The 18,865-nt window shown below is 31.2% G+C and overlaps 1 protein-coding gene across 1 annotated transcript; it reads left to right on the top strand.

Annotated features, from left to right (window-relative positions):
* Positions 1-16,550: 16,550 nt before the first annotated feature.
* On the top strand, positions 16,551-18,608 carry LOC122507251. The gene has a single exon (XM_043619867.1). It carries the CDS (start codon positions 16,551-16,553, stop codon positions 18,606-18,608), a length of 2,058 nt encoding a protein of 685 aa, XP_043475802.1.
* The last annotated feature ends 257 nt before the right edge of the window (positions 18,609-18,865 follow it).

Consider the following 18,865-nt stretch of genomic DNA (forward strand, 5'->3'; position numbering starts at 1 on the left):
CACTCGTCTTTTGCCTTAATACTGGCGTTACAAGTGTCCCCGTGGAATTTTTCTTACATACTACTTATACAAAATTTTTGCGTCTACAGAACGGCTTTGAAATTAGGAGTACACGCATTTGCCTGGACTACTTGTCTAATGGGTTTTCTCGCCAGTGGAGAGGGAAACTGTAGAAAACCTCTCCGAGTACAACCGGTTTATCAACAGTCGAATTCTAATGGTGTGTACCGGACAATAATCGACGGTGCACATCATTATACTTCGACGTCAAACCTCCCACTCAGATTATCTCACGTGCCGGAAAAATCCAAGGCTAATGGGCGCGAACCAAGTACCCTTGGTCCTAACCGTCCGCCGAGCCACGCATTTATCCGACCGAGCTAATCTGTCGGTGATTTAGATAACTTAAAGGAATGCAATTTATTAATTAGCAAATTATGATTCACAGAAGAAAATGCCTTTGAAAAATCGAAAAACACTACAACGGTGACATGTTTTAAGTCCATAGCAAGTTTAATATCAGTTAAAAATTTCAATGAACCAGTACAGGTGCTATGTTTAGAGCGGAAACCTAATTGCAAAGGCTCTAATAAATCATTAAAAGTTAGAAAATCTGTTAACAGTTTACATACCATTTTTTGCAAAGGCTTAGTCATAGTACACACCAAGGAAATAGGTCTATAGTCAGTAAGTGTCTTTGGATTTTGAACTTTAGGTATTGGACGAACATCACTTATTTTCCATATATCTGCAAAAATTCCCGTTTAAAGGGAATAATTGTACACATGTATTAAAATGGGAAAAATGACTGTAAGAGCCAACTTGATCATCTTAACAGATATACAATCAGGACCCATCGCTTTCGATTTAATAGAAGCATGGGTATTAAAAATTATTTCTGGAGAGATATCAGAAAAAAGAACTTATCATCATCGAAAATATTAATATTATCAGAAACATGTGCAGCAGAGAGGGAGAACGCCTGGTCAGGTGTATAAGAAAAAACATCTAAAAATTCTTGCACTTAGAAATTAATATCAGTTGTTTTTTTCCTATCGAAAATTAAATTAAGTTTTTGCAATATGTGCCAAACATTTTTAGGCCAGTCGGTGAGTGCAAAAAGTGCACATAAGTGCAACCTGAAAAGTCGAAGCAGTTTCTTGTAGTTTAAGGGCCCCAAATAAGAGCCACATAGTTTGCACTACATTTCCGTCTGCGAAAAATGGTGTAAACAATCGTCAAAGTTCAAAAAACATGGTTTCTCGATGACTGTTGCTTCCGGTTAAATTTTAGGGGAAAAAGTTGTGATTGAAAGTTATAGAGCTTGGATATAGCTTTCAAATAGTTGGTCGCAAGTTAAAAAAGGTTAATTAGTTTAGTTGCAAATCAATTTAAACCATTAAAAATAGCACTTTCTTAATTGTTTAATAACTTTGTTAATAATTATTGAATTTGTTCATAACTTACCAGGAATGTTGTTCTTGCGAAGCTGAATAAATTTAAAAAAAATCAACTCTATCGGATGAATAGTTTATATATTATTCCATTTGTTAACTAAAAACATGTAATTTTTCAACGTAATTTACCCACTTTTGGACCTGCGAATTTCAATTTTTTTTCTTGGAGAGTACAGTTAAGAAGTCAAACTTTAATTCCATTTAAATGGGAAATTGATTTTTTTTATTTAAGTGCATAATAATAGACGTTAAAAAAGGATATGTTTTTTTGATATAAACAAATGGAATAACTCAGCCAATTTTCACTTTATTGATTTCGTGTAAAGGGCATTTGATTTCATATGTTTTCACAAAACTTTAAAAAAAAAATTCGACCTAACTTAAAGGGGTGGGGAGTTAATTTAAAAAAAAATTCCTGAAAAGTTAATTATTTATGTTTTTTATTGAAATTCGCACCACTTACAGTTTAGTATATGTATTTTATGAAAAAAAATTAAACATAAGGTTTTGTGCATTTATTTTTAATCCATAACAAGTAAAAGTAAATGTATCCATTTTTCAACCTCTGAACGGCGGAGTGGGGGTACTCGGAGGAGCGTGATTCTCGCCGCCACAACTGAATTCAGCCGTTCAAATTTGCAAAAATGGTCATAACTTGGTTAATTATTTACCGATTTTAATTTTTCTTTTTTTAATTTGATTTTTTCTTACGCTGAATTCAAAAATGATTTTATATGTTTTTAAAATAAAATATTTTTAATAATAAAAAAGAAAATTTTTTAACAACAAATTTTTAATTATTATTTATTATATTTGACAAAAAATTCTGTTCATACATATAATTCCAATGAATTTAAAATAATATTATGACATAAAAAAAATCAAATTAATTATATATAAGTGTATAGCATCGTTGTATTGATAGTTGAACAGGCGTGCATATGTGAACCTGATGCTACAAGCTTATTGTTCAGTAGTGGAAACTGTGTATGGTTTTAATGAAATAAAATTTTTATATATTTAATTTTTAAATACACTATAAACATATTTATTTATTCATGAAAAACAACATACATTCTTTAACAATTTACATTCTGTGAGAATAACTTTGCGCAGTAAAAAGTGAAGTTGGCCATTTTTGAGAGAGCTCAACTCTGATTAAGGTCAGAAAGATAGTGATTTTTCTTTTTGGTTTTTGCTAAATGAAACCTGATGTCGAAGACTTTAAAAACCCGAACCTTTCCGAGAGTTTCCGAAGTTACAATTTCGAAAAGAGGGAGAATGTTCGTAGATAGAAATTTGCACATAATGAGTCATAAAAATAGGTATGGCGGTCGCGCCTAACTCGTATCCTAATCTCTTACCCTCAATAAAGTTTATGAATCGAATAGACTTTAAGAAGGATTATCGTAATAAACTCGACACATTTGAAATACTATTTAAACTTGTGGAAATTCCCAAGTACATAGATAAATATTTAGCGTTTTTGGCAATTATAAGAAAGAGCATATTGAGTAAAAACATCTGCTGTACAAATAGTTGAAAAAATAATAAAAGAGAAAGTGGTTCCTTTACTACAAATATCGTTGTACATTTTGAGTTTCTTTAATATTTAATATTTACTGAAAATATTTTATTAGTTGAAACATAAATGCAATTTGAGAATTAATTTTTATGATACGATTAAACATGCCGCCCGCTTTTGAACGATACTCGTTCAAAAGGAAAAAAATTGAATTTAACATTTGTTATTAGATTCTATCCACACTTAGCCATTGATAAATTGTTCTAATTATTAAGATTGAAATGAGTTACTTTTAATTAATGCAATATTCTATGTTCCCTTTTAAATTACACATATTTAATCATCTATAGGGAGCAAAGCGACATGTTTTAGCGATCGCTTGTACGTGCCTGCTGTAGTCTTTATTGTAACAGTACGTATTATTTTATCTTGGCCTGGATGCGTTACCAAGATACGGCCTAGTTTCCAGGTCATTGGAGGCGTATTATCTTCTCTGATGAGGACCAAAACACCTGGTTTAATTTTGTCCTGAGTGATATCCTTCTGCCACTTGGTTCTTGTAATAAGCTCGTTCACATATTCCTTATGCCACCGGGTCCAAAAGTGGTAGCGCATTTGTTGAGCTAATTGCCAATTGTTTAAGCGATTGGTAGGAGTCTCCCGTAGATCTTCTTGCGGAAAGCTTGTCATTGAAGTGCCGATTAAAAAGTGACCAGGAGTCAAAGGACGAAGGTCATTAGGATCAGATGACAATGGTGTGAGAGGACGGGAGTTAAGGATCGCTTCTATTTCAACCACATACGTATGTAGTTGTTCGTAGGTTAACAAGGAATTACCTGTAACTCTGGTGAAATGATATTTGAATGACTTAACTGCTGCCTCCCAAAGACCTCCGAAATGAGGTGCTCTGGGAGGAATAAAATTCCATTTTATTTTGTTTTCTGATAAATAAGTTTTAACTTTATTATCTTTTTCTAAATTCTCGATTTGTTTGTATAATTCTTTTAATTCATTTCTTGCTCCAGTGAAATTAGTTGCATTATCAGATGATAAAGATGCCACCTTTCCTCTACGAGCAATGAAACGCTTTAGACAAGCAATAAACGCGTCAGTTGTTAAATCACTGGCCAGCTCTAAATGAACAGCCTTTGTTGCAAAACAAACAAAAACAGAAACATAGGTCTTTACTTTAGACCGATTTCGATGTCTGTGTTCCTTTACAAAAAATGGTCCACAATAATCGACTCCGGAATTAAGAAAAGGTCGTGTAAAGGAAATTCGATTAATTGGAAGATTACCCATTAAATATTGAGTTTCAGATGGTTTAGCGCGAAAACATGTAACACATTTTCTCAATTCATGTCTAACTGTGTTACGACCATCAATTATCCAATAATTTTCGCGGATTCCGTACAAAGTTGAATGCACTCCTGCATGAAAACGCGTAATGTGCTCATGTTGAATAATAAGAGCAGTGGTATGGTGACCTTTAGGAAGTATTATGGGATGTTTTTGAATTTCGTTCATCTTTAAATTGTTCAAACGACCACCCACCTTAATCAAGCCCTGATCAAAAAAAGGATTTAAATTACGCAATTTACTTTTTGAATTTACTTGTTCATTACGTGATAATGCTTTAAATTCTTCGGGAAATGCTTGCAACTGTGTTGTTTTTATAATTAACATTGTCGCTGCTTTTTTCTCATCTTGTGTGAGAGGGCCATGACTTCTGTTGTCATTAACCTTTACCTTTAAATTTTTTACGAATCTCAAACAGTAGGCAATAACGTTAATTAACCTTGTTATTTTGCTAAATTTTTCTAAAAGAGTTTGTTCAATTTGAAACACGTGCAATGTAAGAATCGGTTGCAATTTACGTTTTTCTGGAACTTCGCATAATTTAACCTCATGATTAGGCCAATGTTGTGAACTTTGCTTGAGCCAAATAGGACCTTCAAGCCAAAGTGTGTTTTGCAAAAATATGTTAGCAAATTGACCACGTGAAAGTGCATCAGCTGGGTTATCTTGGGTAGGAACATGACGCCATTGAGAAGGTTGTGAAACCGAAAGAATTTTAGAGACTCTGTTTGCGACAAATGTTTTTAATGTGTCTGGAGATGAATTGATCCAGTTTAATACAATTGTCGAATCTGTCCAAAAGAAAATGTTTTCAAAATGTAACTTGAGTGCCGGTAGAGTGGAATTCGTCAAATCAATAAGCAAAGCTGCAGAGCACAATTCTAATCTAGGCAAAGTTTGAGTTTTGAGGGGAGCTACTCTTGATTTAGAGCAAATCAAGGCAGTCAGAATTTCTCCATCTTTATTAATTGATCTCAAATACAAACATGCTCCATAAGCCTTTTCGCTTGAATCGCAAAAGCCATGCAATTGAAGTTCAATTGCATTTGGGATTATAATACATCGTTTGAAAGGAAAGTTGTTAATCACTGACAATTGATTTTTATAATCGTTCCATTTTTCTTGAACATCAAAAGGGACTGGATCGTCCCAAGACAATTTGGCTTTCCATAATTGTTGGATAATAATTTTTGCAGTTACTGTAATTGGCCCTAATAAGCCTAAAGGATCAAACAATTTTGCCGTCTCAGATAGAATGAAACGTTTTGAGCATCGTACCTTGTTGTTTGCTAATTTTACAGAGTAACTAAACGAATCTGTTACCGGGTCCCAGCAAATACCGAGAGTTTTTACGGTTTCTGTAGGATTTAAGCAGAGGTGAGAACTAGAAACTTCGGATGTAAATTTGTCTAACAATTGTGGACAATTTGATGACCATTTTCTTAAAACGAAGTTCCCTTTTTTTAATAAATTTATTAAATCATCCCTTTTAGCACAAGCGTCTGAAAAATTATCTGAACCCGAAAGACAATCGTCTACAAAAAAATCTTCCTTTAAAATCGAAGCAGCTAAAGGATGAGATTCTTGCTCATCTTCAGCTAGTTGGTGAAGAGTTCGAATTGCTAAAAAAGGTGCAGAAGCTGTTCCGAAGGTAACGGTGTTTAATTTATATGTTTTAATTTCCTCTTTTGGATCATTACGCCAAAGAAACTTTTGAAACAAAGAATCCTCAGGTGATACGAAAATTTGCATGTACATTTGTTTTATATCGGCGGTAAAAACAATTTGAAATGATCGGAATCGGATCACAATAGAAAACAAATCTTGCTGAATTGTCGGACCTACCATAAGAGTATCATTTAATGAGATTCCTGAACTAGTTTTTGCGGAACCATCCGCAACTACCCTTGTTTTTGTTGTAATAGACTATCGACCTTGAAAACCGCGTGATGAGGTAAAAAATATCCACCTTTGGATATATGTTCTTTATCCGTAACTAACGACATGTGACCTTCATCTATATATCTTTGAATGCATTCAAAATAATCTTTTTTAAGCTGAGGGTTCGACTCAAATTTTCTTTCTAACGAATGAAATCTTTGACTTGCAGTATTAAATGAATTTCCTAATTGTGGCTTTTTCTCGTTAAATGGTAATTTGACTTCGTAAGAACCTGAAATTTTTCGAACGGTATTTTCTTTATAATGATCTTCGCACTTTTGTTCTTCCTCAGAATGAAATTTAAAAGAATTTTCAGGACCAAGCTCCCATAGAAGAGGAAGTTCTTTAAAATTGATTTTTTGGCACGTAATGTTGTAAGATTGTGTACAATTATTCGAGTTATTGTACCGGCCAGCAACGATCCAACCAAACTCTGATTCTTGTAATATTGCGGTTTGTCCCTTCAAACGAAGTTTCCTTTGTCCTAAAAGATCGTAAAATTGTTCAGCACCGATCAAAATATCTATGTCAGCGGGTTTATCGAATTCAGGATCTGCAAGAATAATTCCTTCTGGAATAGGAAACATTTTTTATCTAGTGGTATCATTGGCATTCGCGAGCTAATTTCTTTAAAAACTAAAAATGACATTTTGATTTCGGTATTATTTAATCGCGATTTAATAGTAGTTGTTGTACTGTAATTAATTTCTGCTTTTAGATTTTCTACGCCCTTTAATTTAACATTTAATTTGTTTAATTTTAATCCTAATTTCGACGCAAAATTTTTTGTAATTGAATTACATTGAGAACAACTATCTAACAGCGCTCGACATGTACGGTATTGACCGTTGCGATCTAAAATCTCAAGAATTGCTGTGCCTAAAATGACATAAGCTGGATTTGATACCGGAAAGCTCATGTGACAACTAGTACTTTCAGAAAGTTTTTCACCAGTGTGAGAAGAATTCCCTTCAACTTGTACAATTTGATCAGATTTATCAAAATGTAACAGAACGTTGTGACGTTTTTGGCATTTAGTGCAAGTTGATCTACGACATTCTAATGTTCGATGATTTTTGTAAAAACAATTATGACATAAATTATTTTTCTTAACTATGTCATATCTACCTTGCGGAGAAAGATGGAGAAATTTATTGCAATTAGCGAGTGCGTGTAATTCTGAACACATTACACAATTAACCTTGGTGGTGTTGTTTTTAGAATTTACTGTTGCTGTAAGGCAAGTTTGTGAGTGTTTTGTATGGGCTTTGTTTCGAGAGTCTGAATTACCCTTTGAAATATTAGAGGAATTTTGTTTTTGACCTTGTCCTTTATGAAGGGATTGAGTGCTTTCCAAAATAGCACGTCGCTCTAAAAAAGCTAAAAATTCTTTTAATGTTGGAACTCGCGTACTGCCAACCGATTCTTCCCATTTTTCACGAGTATAATGGTTAAGTTTTTCACGAATCAAAAATATCAAAAGAGTTGACCATTGTTCTACCGGTTGTTCGAGTGCATGCAATGCCCGAGTACGTTTTTGTACATTATCAAGCAATGAACGAATTGAATATTCCTTTGAAATAGGAGGAATATCAAGAATTTCTTTAATGTGACTTTCTACAATATGTTTTCGATTATTGTATCGCGACTTCAAAAGTTCCCATGCCACAACATAATTCTCACTTGATATTTCAAGCGATGATATAACTTCGGCTGCTTCCCCTTTAACACATGTTTTTAAGTATAAGAATTTTTGTATATTAGAAATTGAAGGATTGTCATGACACATTGATTTAAATGTATCATGAAATTGCAACCATGTGTCAAAGGTACCATGAAATTCCGGTGTCTGAAGCTTTGGAAGCTGAAAAGCGCGTTGAAATTGAGATGCATTTGAAACTTCATTTGTAGAGTTGTTTTCCCCATTAACCGAACTTCCTTGTAAAGAAACTACACTTACGTTACTTGTCGTTTCTTTAGACTTAATTTCTTTTAAAAGTTTTTTAATTTTTCCTTCTACCCGGTAGAATTTTTCCTCGAAGGAGTTTCTTTCTCCTTCGTGTGTTTCATCTGTTGTTGTATTATCAATTGATTCTATACTACTTTGAATTACATCAAATTTATCCCATGACTCTGAATGTCTTTGCAATCTAGATTCTAAACTAAGCTCGTCTAAATCTGTTTCAGAATTAATGGAATTTAACACGTTTTCGAGATTAGTTATTTGATGTTTAATACAACCACGTTCTTTCTTTAATTTCTTTAAATTTTCAATTTGATTTTGTTCCTCTAATTCGTCCATGTTGCTTTAGAAAAAAAAACAAAAGGTTCCTTTCACCAGAATTTTAAACAAACGTTTAACAGGTAAAAAAAATAAAATAGACTGGATAGATGGAATATTGGTCAGCTTTTTGTATAAGCAAATTCTTTGACTTACTTTAAAATCCGTTGGTCAGCAGGAGAAGTCTTCTAATGATGCTTGAAATATGGTTGTATTCTCGAACGAAACTGTAGAAGTTCCAATTAAAGTTGTTGACCTCCTCTGTAGATTGCGTATTAATATTGTCCGTTATTCTCAGTTGTAGGTGCTGACTTGTCTTTGATTAATACTGTTTAAAGAACACTGAATTGTTCTAAAATATGTCCTTTCACAAACAACACTTATTTTCACAGTTTTTATTGCAAAAATAAAATAAAGTCCACAAATTCTATCGGTTTTTTCAGACCGTTGAATATGGTTGGAAAGTTCACAAAGAGTTGTTAACCAGAGTTTGAAATTACTGGTTTTGAAAATGTGTGACAGTTGATACTCATAACATTAATTTTGAAATCATTAATGTTTGTACTTGATAAAAATGAGTTCACTGTTCATTCACAAAGACAATAGTTTACACTTCACGAAATTTTGTCGCACTTGCATAAACTATCCGGCTCGAAGGACCAAAAAATGTTCAGTAGTGGAAACTGTGTATGGTTTTAATGAAATAAAATTTTTATATATTTAATTTTTAAATACACTATAAACATATTTATTTATTCATGAAAAACAACATACATTCTTTAACAATTTACATTCTGTGAGAATAACTTTGCGCAGTAAAAAGAGAAGTTGGCCATTTTTGAGAGAGCTCAACTCCTGATTAAGGTCAGAAAGATAGTGATTTTTCTTTTTGGTTTTTGCTAAATGAAACCTGATGTCGAAGACTTTAAAAACCCGAACCTTTCCGAGAGTTTCCGAAGTTACAATTTCGAAAAGAGGGAGAATGTTCGTAGATAGAAATTTGCACATAATGAGTCATAAAAATAGGTATGGCGGTCGCGCCTAACTCGTATCCTAATCTCTTACCCTCAATAAAGTTTATGAATCGAATAGACTTTAAGAAGGATTATCGTAATAAACTCGACACATTTGAAATACTATTTAAACTTGTGGAAATTCCCAAGTACATAGATAAATATTTAGCGTTTTTGGCAATTATAAGAAAGAGCATATTGAGTAAAAACATCTGCTGTACAAATAGTTGAAAAAATAATAAAAGAGAAAGTGGTTCCTTTACTACAAATATCGTTGTACATTTTAAGTTTCTTTAATATTTAATATTTACTGAAAATATTTTATTAGTTAAAACATAAATGCAATTTGAGAATTAATTTTTATGATACGACTAAACACTTATATATAATTAATTTGAATTTTTTTATGTCATTATATTATTTTAAATTTAATTGAATTATACGTATGAAAAGAATTTTTTGTCAAATATGATAAATAATAATTAAAAATTTGTTGTTAAAAAATTTTTTTTTTAATGTTAAAAATATTTTATTTTGAAAGCATATAAAATCATTTTTGGATTCAGCGTGAAAAAATACATCAAATAAAAAAAAGAAAGATTAAAATCGGTAAATAATTAACGAAGTTATGACCATTTTTGCAAATTTGAACGGCTGAATTCAGTTGTGGCGGCGAGAATCACGCTCCTCCGAGTACCCCCACTCCGCCGTTCAGAGGTTGAAAATGGATACATTTACTTTTACTTGTTATGGATTAAAAATAAATGCACAAAACCTTATGTTTAATTTTTTTTCATAAAATACATATACTAAACTGTAAGTGGTGCGAATTTAAAAAAAACATTAATAATTAACTTGTCAGGAATTTTTTTTTTAAATTAACTCCCCACCCCTTTAAGTTAGGTCGAATTTTTTTTAAAAGTTTTGTGAAAACATATGGAATCAAATGCCCTTTACACGAAATCATTAAAGTGAAAATTGGCTGAGTTATTCCATTTGTTAATATCAAAAAAACATATCCTTTTTTAACGTCTATTATTATGCACTTAAATAAAAAAAATCAATTTCCCATTTAAATGGAATTAAAGTTTGACTCCTTAACTGTACTCTCCAAGAAAAAAATTGAAATTCGCAGGTCCAAAAGTGGGGAAATTACGTTAAAAAATTACATGTTTTTAGTTAACAAATGGAATAAAACATAAACTATTCATCCGATAGAGTTGATTTTTTAAAAATTTATTCAGCTTCGCAAGGACAACATTCTTTGTAAGTTATAAACAAATTTAATAATTATTAACAAAGTTATTAAACAATTAAGAAAGTGCTATTTTTAATGGTTTAAATTCATTTGCAACTAAACTAATTAACCTTTTTTAACTTGCGACCAATCATTTGAAAGCTATTTCCAAGCTCTATCACTTTCAATCACAACTTTTTCACCTAGTCATCGACAAACCATGTTTTTCGAACTTTGACGATTGTTTACACCATTTTTCGCAGACGAAAATGTGGTGCAAACTATGGGGCTCTTATTTGGGGCCCTCAAACTACAAGAAACTGCTTCGACTTTTCAGGTTGCACTTATGTGTACTTTTTGCACTCACCGACTGGCCTATTTGAGATTTATTATTATTTTTTAATACGTTATAATTATATTTATTATATGCATCTCCAATTCTAGTTTGGACTAAATTACGAATTTTCTTGAATTTAACCTGATCAGAAATATTCTTATTTCTTATAAATCTTCTGCGGAGCCTATTTCTCTGTTTAATTAAATCTCTTATTTCCTCGTTCATCCAAGGTGAAAATCTTTTCTTAATACCCGGCAAATCAAGAGGTGCAAACTTATCGAAAGCAGAAGTTATATAAGAAGTAAGGTTAAAAACCTTACGATTAATATCCGGCTCGGAGTAAATGTCTACCCAATTATATGACAATAAATGCGATATAAATTCTGCCTTAGGAATAGTTTTTACATTACGGATAAAATTAGAATGATTATTAAGATGGGACTCGTTTCTCTCAAAGTCAAAGTCAAGTCCAATCTCAATCAAGTCGCTTTTTACGCACACGCATACATCTCACAGTAGAAGTGACATCTCCAACTTTAAACATTAATTATTCAATAAGTGAACATTAATTTGCCCTAGATATGTAATAACTAAATGCTTTAATGATTACTTTTGTCAAATTAATTAAGTTTTTTTTTAATTCGTACATTTTTATATACGAAATTAAATAATGTGAAACACGCACTTGAACTGACAGGTTAGCACTTCACTTTACACATTATTTACTATTAAATTAAACCATTATTTAACTTCATTCTTGCTCAAATCAACTGAAAACCGATTTACTTTTATTAGCAATAGTTTATTTCATCATATTTCATTGCTTTGCACCAAAAATCGTCTTCTAAGCAGTTCTAAGCAATTCTTGAACAAACTTGCTTGAAAACTGATTTTATACAATTGCCAGGGCTGTCCACTTTCTTTTTCTAGATTAACAATATCAACAATTATTTTAATATTTTGTAACACAATCAGAAATTACATATTTTCTCTAATACTTTTACTTTATAGGTTGTGTTGCGATATTTATATCGTTTAAATGGATATCACGTTTCAATTCATAAGAGGACGTAAATTACGTAGAAAACTCTTGACGTAAATTATCAAGTTCACATAAGAATTACAAGGCCCCCTAAATTGAAGTGAAGTAACTAATGCCTCGCCGTATCTAAGTACACTATCTTAGATATTTCTCATTATATTTCTTGAAAATAATAAAAGATTTACGTTTTTACAATTCGAGCTTGAAGCTTTTACAATTAGACTTGTGTACACTTTCATATATTTACAAAACCTTTTCGAAATTAGAGCAAATAAAACAAGGGAAACGAAATTGTGTTAGTCTTATACTTATTTTGATCTCTAAGGAAGGTCAATGGTCACGTAAATATATTCTGTTCTTTAATGATAATTTCACCCAATACAAAACGTCTTTTCTATCAAAAGGATGATTACTATCTTTACTGTAAAAAAATTAATTTAATGAGGGATAGGAAAATTTTTTTAAATAAATTGTGTTTTAGAATAATCATTTTGGTTAATATTTTTAAAACTAAAATGTACAGAACTCGATCATTTCTATTCAACTGATTATTTACCATTCTCTTCTTTAATAGCGCGTCTATTTAACCAGATACTCGGATCTTTGTGAACGAAAAAGCAGAGAAAAGGGACAAGAAACTTTCCAATGTTAGATTATTAAATTCCTTAAGACCTTATCGCAAATACCTACTTTGTGAATCGATACATTCATTGAATATTTTATTCAATGAATGCTCAGGAGCCCTCTGACCCGATTCGTAACAAGCTTTCACATTAATCAAAACCTCTGGCAAAATTTCTGTGGAATGCGATATCTTAGCCGACCGATACTTATTTCGTGAATAAAAACCGAAACTATTTTAAATATCTGCTATGTATAATACAAGTCTAGACAAAGTGTCTCGTTTCTGACAGGCGACTCACAGTGGTCTGAAACCTGATTCTATTCTATTATATCCAGTATGTTCATTTTTTAATAATCTGATCACTAAAAAAAATTATATTACTGTTTCAATGCTTAAACCAGTACAGACTCACGCATAGTAAATTTTTCCTTAAAAATCATAGCTTTACTAGAAAATAACGGGTTACTTTTTAAATCGACATATTTAATAGTTTTTTTCAATTCTATAGTTTAAGATATATGTTACGGTCATTGTCGATTATTGGGCATTGTCGACAATGCCCACAGTCACTGGACATTGTTGACAATGCCCACGGCCACTGGGCATTGTCGACATTGCCCGGGTATTTTTAACAAAATTTAGTAAAATGTGACAGTGCCCGGGCATAGTCAGTAATGCCCGGGCAATGTCGTCATTGCCCACTTTCTTTTGGGCAATGTTATTTACGAATAAAAAAAGACGATTCAGTTATCCTGTCTTGCAGGTGCATCTTTCATACACTGTTAGAAATGTTTTTAGGATTTTTCAGAAACAAGCAACGGAAGTTTTATTTATTTAAATAATTATTTCTAAGTTTGTCTTAAAATTTTTTCTATTGCACTTGATTTTCAGAAAAAAAATTATTTAAACTTAAAAATATTGAATAATAATGCTAATGTTTAAAAATTATTTATTAACGGTTTATAAATAAATTTGGTCAAAAATAACTGATAAATAATATTAATAATATTTATTTCTTACTTTTTATACACAAAACTATTTATTCAATCAAATAATATTAATCATTCATTTATTAGTAATTAAATTTCATAAACATAATTCAATAAATAGTTTAAAACTGAAAGTTTTGTTACAGTTTCGAAATTTTCAGTTACTCTTTATACTTTTTGAAACTATTCCCAAATTTTCAGTTACATTTCATTAAATTTCCTTAACTAGATACTGATTTTAGTTTGACTGAAGTTAGAATTCCGTTACTCATTAAGGATTTTTACTAAAAATGTAATGTAAATGTAAATTTTGTATACGTTATTGTGTGATTATTTTTGTATCATAACGTATGAAGCTATTATATAGAATTTTCGACATTGACCAAGTTGGACCGGGCAATGTCGACATTGACCGAAAAGTTAAATGATATGAATATTTTTAGATATTGATCGGGCAATGTCGACAATGTCCAGTGACTGCGGGCATTGTCAACATATATACACTATAAGATAGTGTTAATATAGTACCGCATCAGGTTGTTAGATTCACTAGATCTTTTTCGGAAAGCCCGAGAATGGGAAAATTGGACTCTTTTCTATAGTATGGTTGTTCTAAAAGTATCTTTGCCAGATTGTTTTCTTGAACACCGGGCCTTATTTGTCGAAGCAATTTATATCTTGACAAAAGATGAAATTCTAGTAAGTGAAGTAGAATTTGCTAATAAATTGCTTCTTCAATTTGTTGCTAATACCGAAAGACTGTACGGAAAAGTAGTAATGACATTTAATGTGCATATACTATTACACTTATTGTTAGCTAGAAGCGTTTCAGATTGGGGACCATTGTGGTGTCACAATGCCTACGCGTTTGAATCTGGAAATGGTGTTATTATTAAGATGATAATTCGATAAAATTATTTAGTTTACTTAATCAAACACAAAATAACTTGTGTCTTTGCGTAGATAATTTTTTACATAAACCATGTAAAATTTTCAGCATGTGAAAAAGCTTCCGATATTGAGACGGAAAATTTCCCGGGAGTGGTTACAGGATATTCTCGGTTTTCATTTTCATTTTACTCCCGGATTTTTACGGTTTCCATTTTTATTTTACCCCCGGAAATTCCCGGCAGTGGCGCTAGTAATATTTCGGTTTTAATTTTCATTTCACTCCAGGAAATTTATTAATAATATTACCTTAATTCGAACATTTGATTATTATTGTTATGTTACATGGTAATATTACTAACATTACATGTGAACATTACTTTATAATATGTTGTATTTTCAACATGGGCAAATGAAAATGTTAAGGTAGTACGCTCGCGACAGTCACTCTCAAAAATATATTTTACTAGCATGCTATAGTATGGTGCAGTTACTGTAGCACCTGCTTCAATATTCTTTTGCCTGACTGTACTGAATACATAGCCAGCCCCATGTACAGACACGCTCACACACAAGTATATTAGTCAGGTTAGAAAGTGCGGCAACGTCGCAATTTTGTAGTGCTGCGTAATGTAGGTATACGAAATATATACAGTGAATGAACTCTAATAAGTTGTCAGATGGAGATGCATTTTTCGAATAAACAATTTCGGGAAAAAGGGAAATTCGCAAAAGCAAATGTTTCCAAACACCGAAAAAAATGTGTAGATGCAATGAATCTCTCTAAAAAAAATCATGAATTCCACGTAAAGCAAGTGTGCATAGGTCGTCGTGTAGTCGAATTGCAAGAAATTGCTAAAAATTTGAAGTGTTCCAAATGTAAGAAAGTGTTATCTTTGGAAAATATAACCCATGAAAAACGTTTAGGTTTAAATTCAATTTTACAAGTTTCTTGTAATTCATGTTTCGTAATTACAAGTGTGCCTACAGGCAAATTTCATTCAACCGTTAAAAATGAACAACATTCTGATGTCAACACAAAAGCTGTCCTAGGTAAATTTATTATTACTTTTATTTATTTTTTTATACTATTATCAATAAGTTTTCATTATTATTTTACGCACGCATGTATTTTAACAGTTAATATTAATTATTTTGTTCTAATAAAGTATCCTCAATTTTTTTATAAAGTGATAATATATACAAATTCCGGTTATTCATTGTAAATAAGAATAGTAAATAAACGTTTGAACTTTATTACTCATACAATTTGTATTTTTGATATAAACTTGATTAAAATATAAATATTTCTAAATATTATATCTACAATTTTATTTAAAGTGATTACATATATGAGTATTAATAATACTTTATTATTTATATTTAATAAAAATTATGATTAATAAAAAAAAATTAATTTTCATAAAATTGTAAATAATAAAACATTCAATAATTTTGAATTTTTATTAATTAGCAATTCAATTCATTTCAAATTTTAATTAATAAAAAAAATTAATCTTAAATAAATATAAAATTCACATGAATTTAATTTTGTAATGTTATGTATAATTATTATAATTTTGTACTGTTATTAAATAAGTTTATTAATTTTAGGTGCAGTTCATTCAGGAATCGGTTGCACGGTGCTAAATAAATTACTAACTACACTGAATATTCATGCAGTATCCAATAATCTTTTTAAAAGATATGAACGTGAAATTGGTCCTAAAATTGAGGAAACGGCTAAAGACAGTTGTAGATCTAGTGCCAAAGAGGAAAAAAGATTGGTTATAGAAAAAATTGAAGAACTACGGGAGAGAATGTAATCACTTTTTTTTGACACACACAATTAAATTATGAAAGAAATTTTTGATGAAATTTATCCTCAGTACAGTATTGTTCAACAGTCTATCGCTGTCTTTTATTCTGAAAATCCTGAAAACAACGACGAACAATTTAATAGAGCCATAGAAGAAATTTGTAACATTATAGTCTCTTACGATATGGGCTGGAGTAAAAGAGGGAATGGCCGGAGTTACAACAGCCTAAATGGTTATGGCTCTATTATAGGATTTCTTAGCGGAAAAATTTTGGATTACGGAGTTCGGAATCGGAAATGCACACTTTGCAACAAGGGTCACGCAAAGAGTGATCATGATTGTCGGAAAAACCACGAAGGAAGTGCTAAAGCTATGGAGGCGAGTGTTAGAGTTCAACTCGTAAATGGAAGCAAAATTTTAGATGAAGAGGGACTAAAAGTACGAGTTCTGATAGGTGATGAGGATAGTTCGACAATAGCTGGAATTCGTCGAGGAAATTCAGATCACATTTTTAAACTTGCCGATACAAACCACATAAATAAACATTTTAATGGCGATATTATGGAATTAAAAAGTAAATTTAAAGAAATGAAAACGGAAACTGTTCGTCACATCAAAAAATGTTTTGGTTACGCTGTTCATCAAAACAAAGGTAAAGCTAAAGAATTAGCAGATACTCTTCGATCAATCCCAGATCATTTGTTTAATCGTCATGAAAAATGCGGTTCTTGGTGTAAGCGTGATTTGAAGCCGCAAAAAATAATACTTCAAGATTCGAAATTGTATAAGGTTTTAGAAAATATATTCATCAAGTATGCGAACAATGCCTCAAAGTTTTCTGTTGCAGCTTCCAGCCAAGGAAATGAGAGTTTTCATAATATTGTAGCTCATAAATCTCCAAAAAATCATTCCTACAGCTTGTCAGAATCATGCAGCTACCGTGTAGCAAGTGCGGTTGCGACAAAAAACGAGGGAGATAGTCATTTGCTAAATGTAAAAGAAAAGCTGTCATTATCTCCAGGAAAACATACATCTGCTTTTGTTACCAAAAAGGACGAAGTAAGAAAGAAAAGGGCAATAAAAGCGAAATTGCCTGCAACTAAAAGACGAAGAATTTCATTACATGCATCTACAGAATCATCAAGGAAACGAAATGAAAGACAGGAAGGAATTCAGTATCAACCAAATTGCGGGCTTGAAGTTGATTTTGAAAGACCTCACATTGTTCTGGACCCTCTAATTGTAAAAAATAAACTGCAAAATAATCCTATTTCAGTGGAACATTGTAATTTAGTTTACTTCGACTTAGAAACTTCTGGTTTGTCAAAACAATCAGACATTTTACAAATAGCTGCAAAATGTGGAGAAAAATCCTTCGAAACCTACATAAATCCAACACAACCTGTAACTCCTGAAGCCTTTAAAATTACAGGTTTGGAGAACATTAATGGAGATTTATTTTTGTATGGCAAACCACTAACATCTATCCCATTGAAACAAGCGTTAATTAAATTTCAACAGTTTTTGACAGAGTTGAATCCGTGCGTATTGGTTGCTCACAATGCAAAATTTGATGTTTCTTATTTTCTCCAAGCAGTAACTACGTCATCTATGATAGAAAACTTTGATGGTATTGTGGGATTTTCGGATTCTCTAACTTTGTTTAAAAAAGCTTTTCCGGATCGAAAAGGTTTAAACATGTTTAAACTAGAAAAATTAGCCGAAGATTTTTTGCAAGAAAAATTAGAAAGTTTTCACGAAGCATGTTATGATGTGAAAATACTCGAAAAACTATCATCTAGTTTTCTAAACAAAAAAGATTTAATAAATAATTGCACCAGTTACACCGATAGTGTAATAAAAAGTATTACCTTGCCATCTCTAAAACCTTTGAAAAAAGTGATATCTGATATTATTATAAAAAAAATTGCAACAGAAGAAATAACATTCGAAAACCTTTTAAAAGTTAAGGCTGACTTTGGTACGACAGGAGTTATTCAATTATTTAAAGAAAAAAAGTCAAACGGAAAACCAAAAATTACGGGCGATATAAGAGTTTTAAATAAGATTAGTCACTTTTTTAATAAATACTAAAATATTTATACAGTATTTTAAAAATACATTATTATATCAATTTTAGTATTATAAGTTGTCTGTTATAATATGATTATTTTAAATCATTTAAAATTTTTAAAAGAAGTTATAAATACGATTAATGTTCTGATATTATTTTTTTAAAAATTATCGACTTTAATATTAAAAGTTGGCTGTTAATAGAATCATTTTATTGCATTCTGAATATTATTAATGCAATATAAATTATCTACTTTCAAAACTTGTATGTTTATAAA

The sequence above is a fragment of the Leptopilina heterotoma genome, unplaced genomic scaffold (assembly GCF_015476425.1).
Source record: "Leptopilina heterotoma isolate Lh14 unplaced genomic scaffold, ASM1547642v1 Lhet_455, whole genome shotgun sequence".
Taxonomy (NCBI): Eukaryota; Metazoa; Arthropoda; class Insecta; order Hymenoptera; family Figitidae; genus Leptopilina; species Leptopilina heterotoma.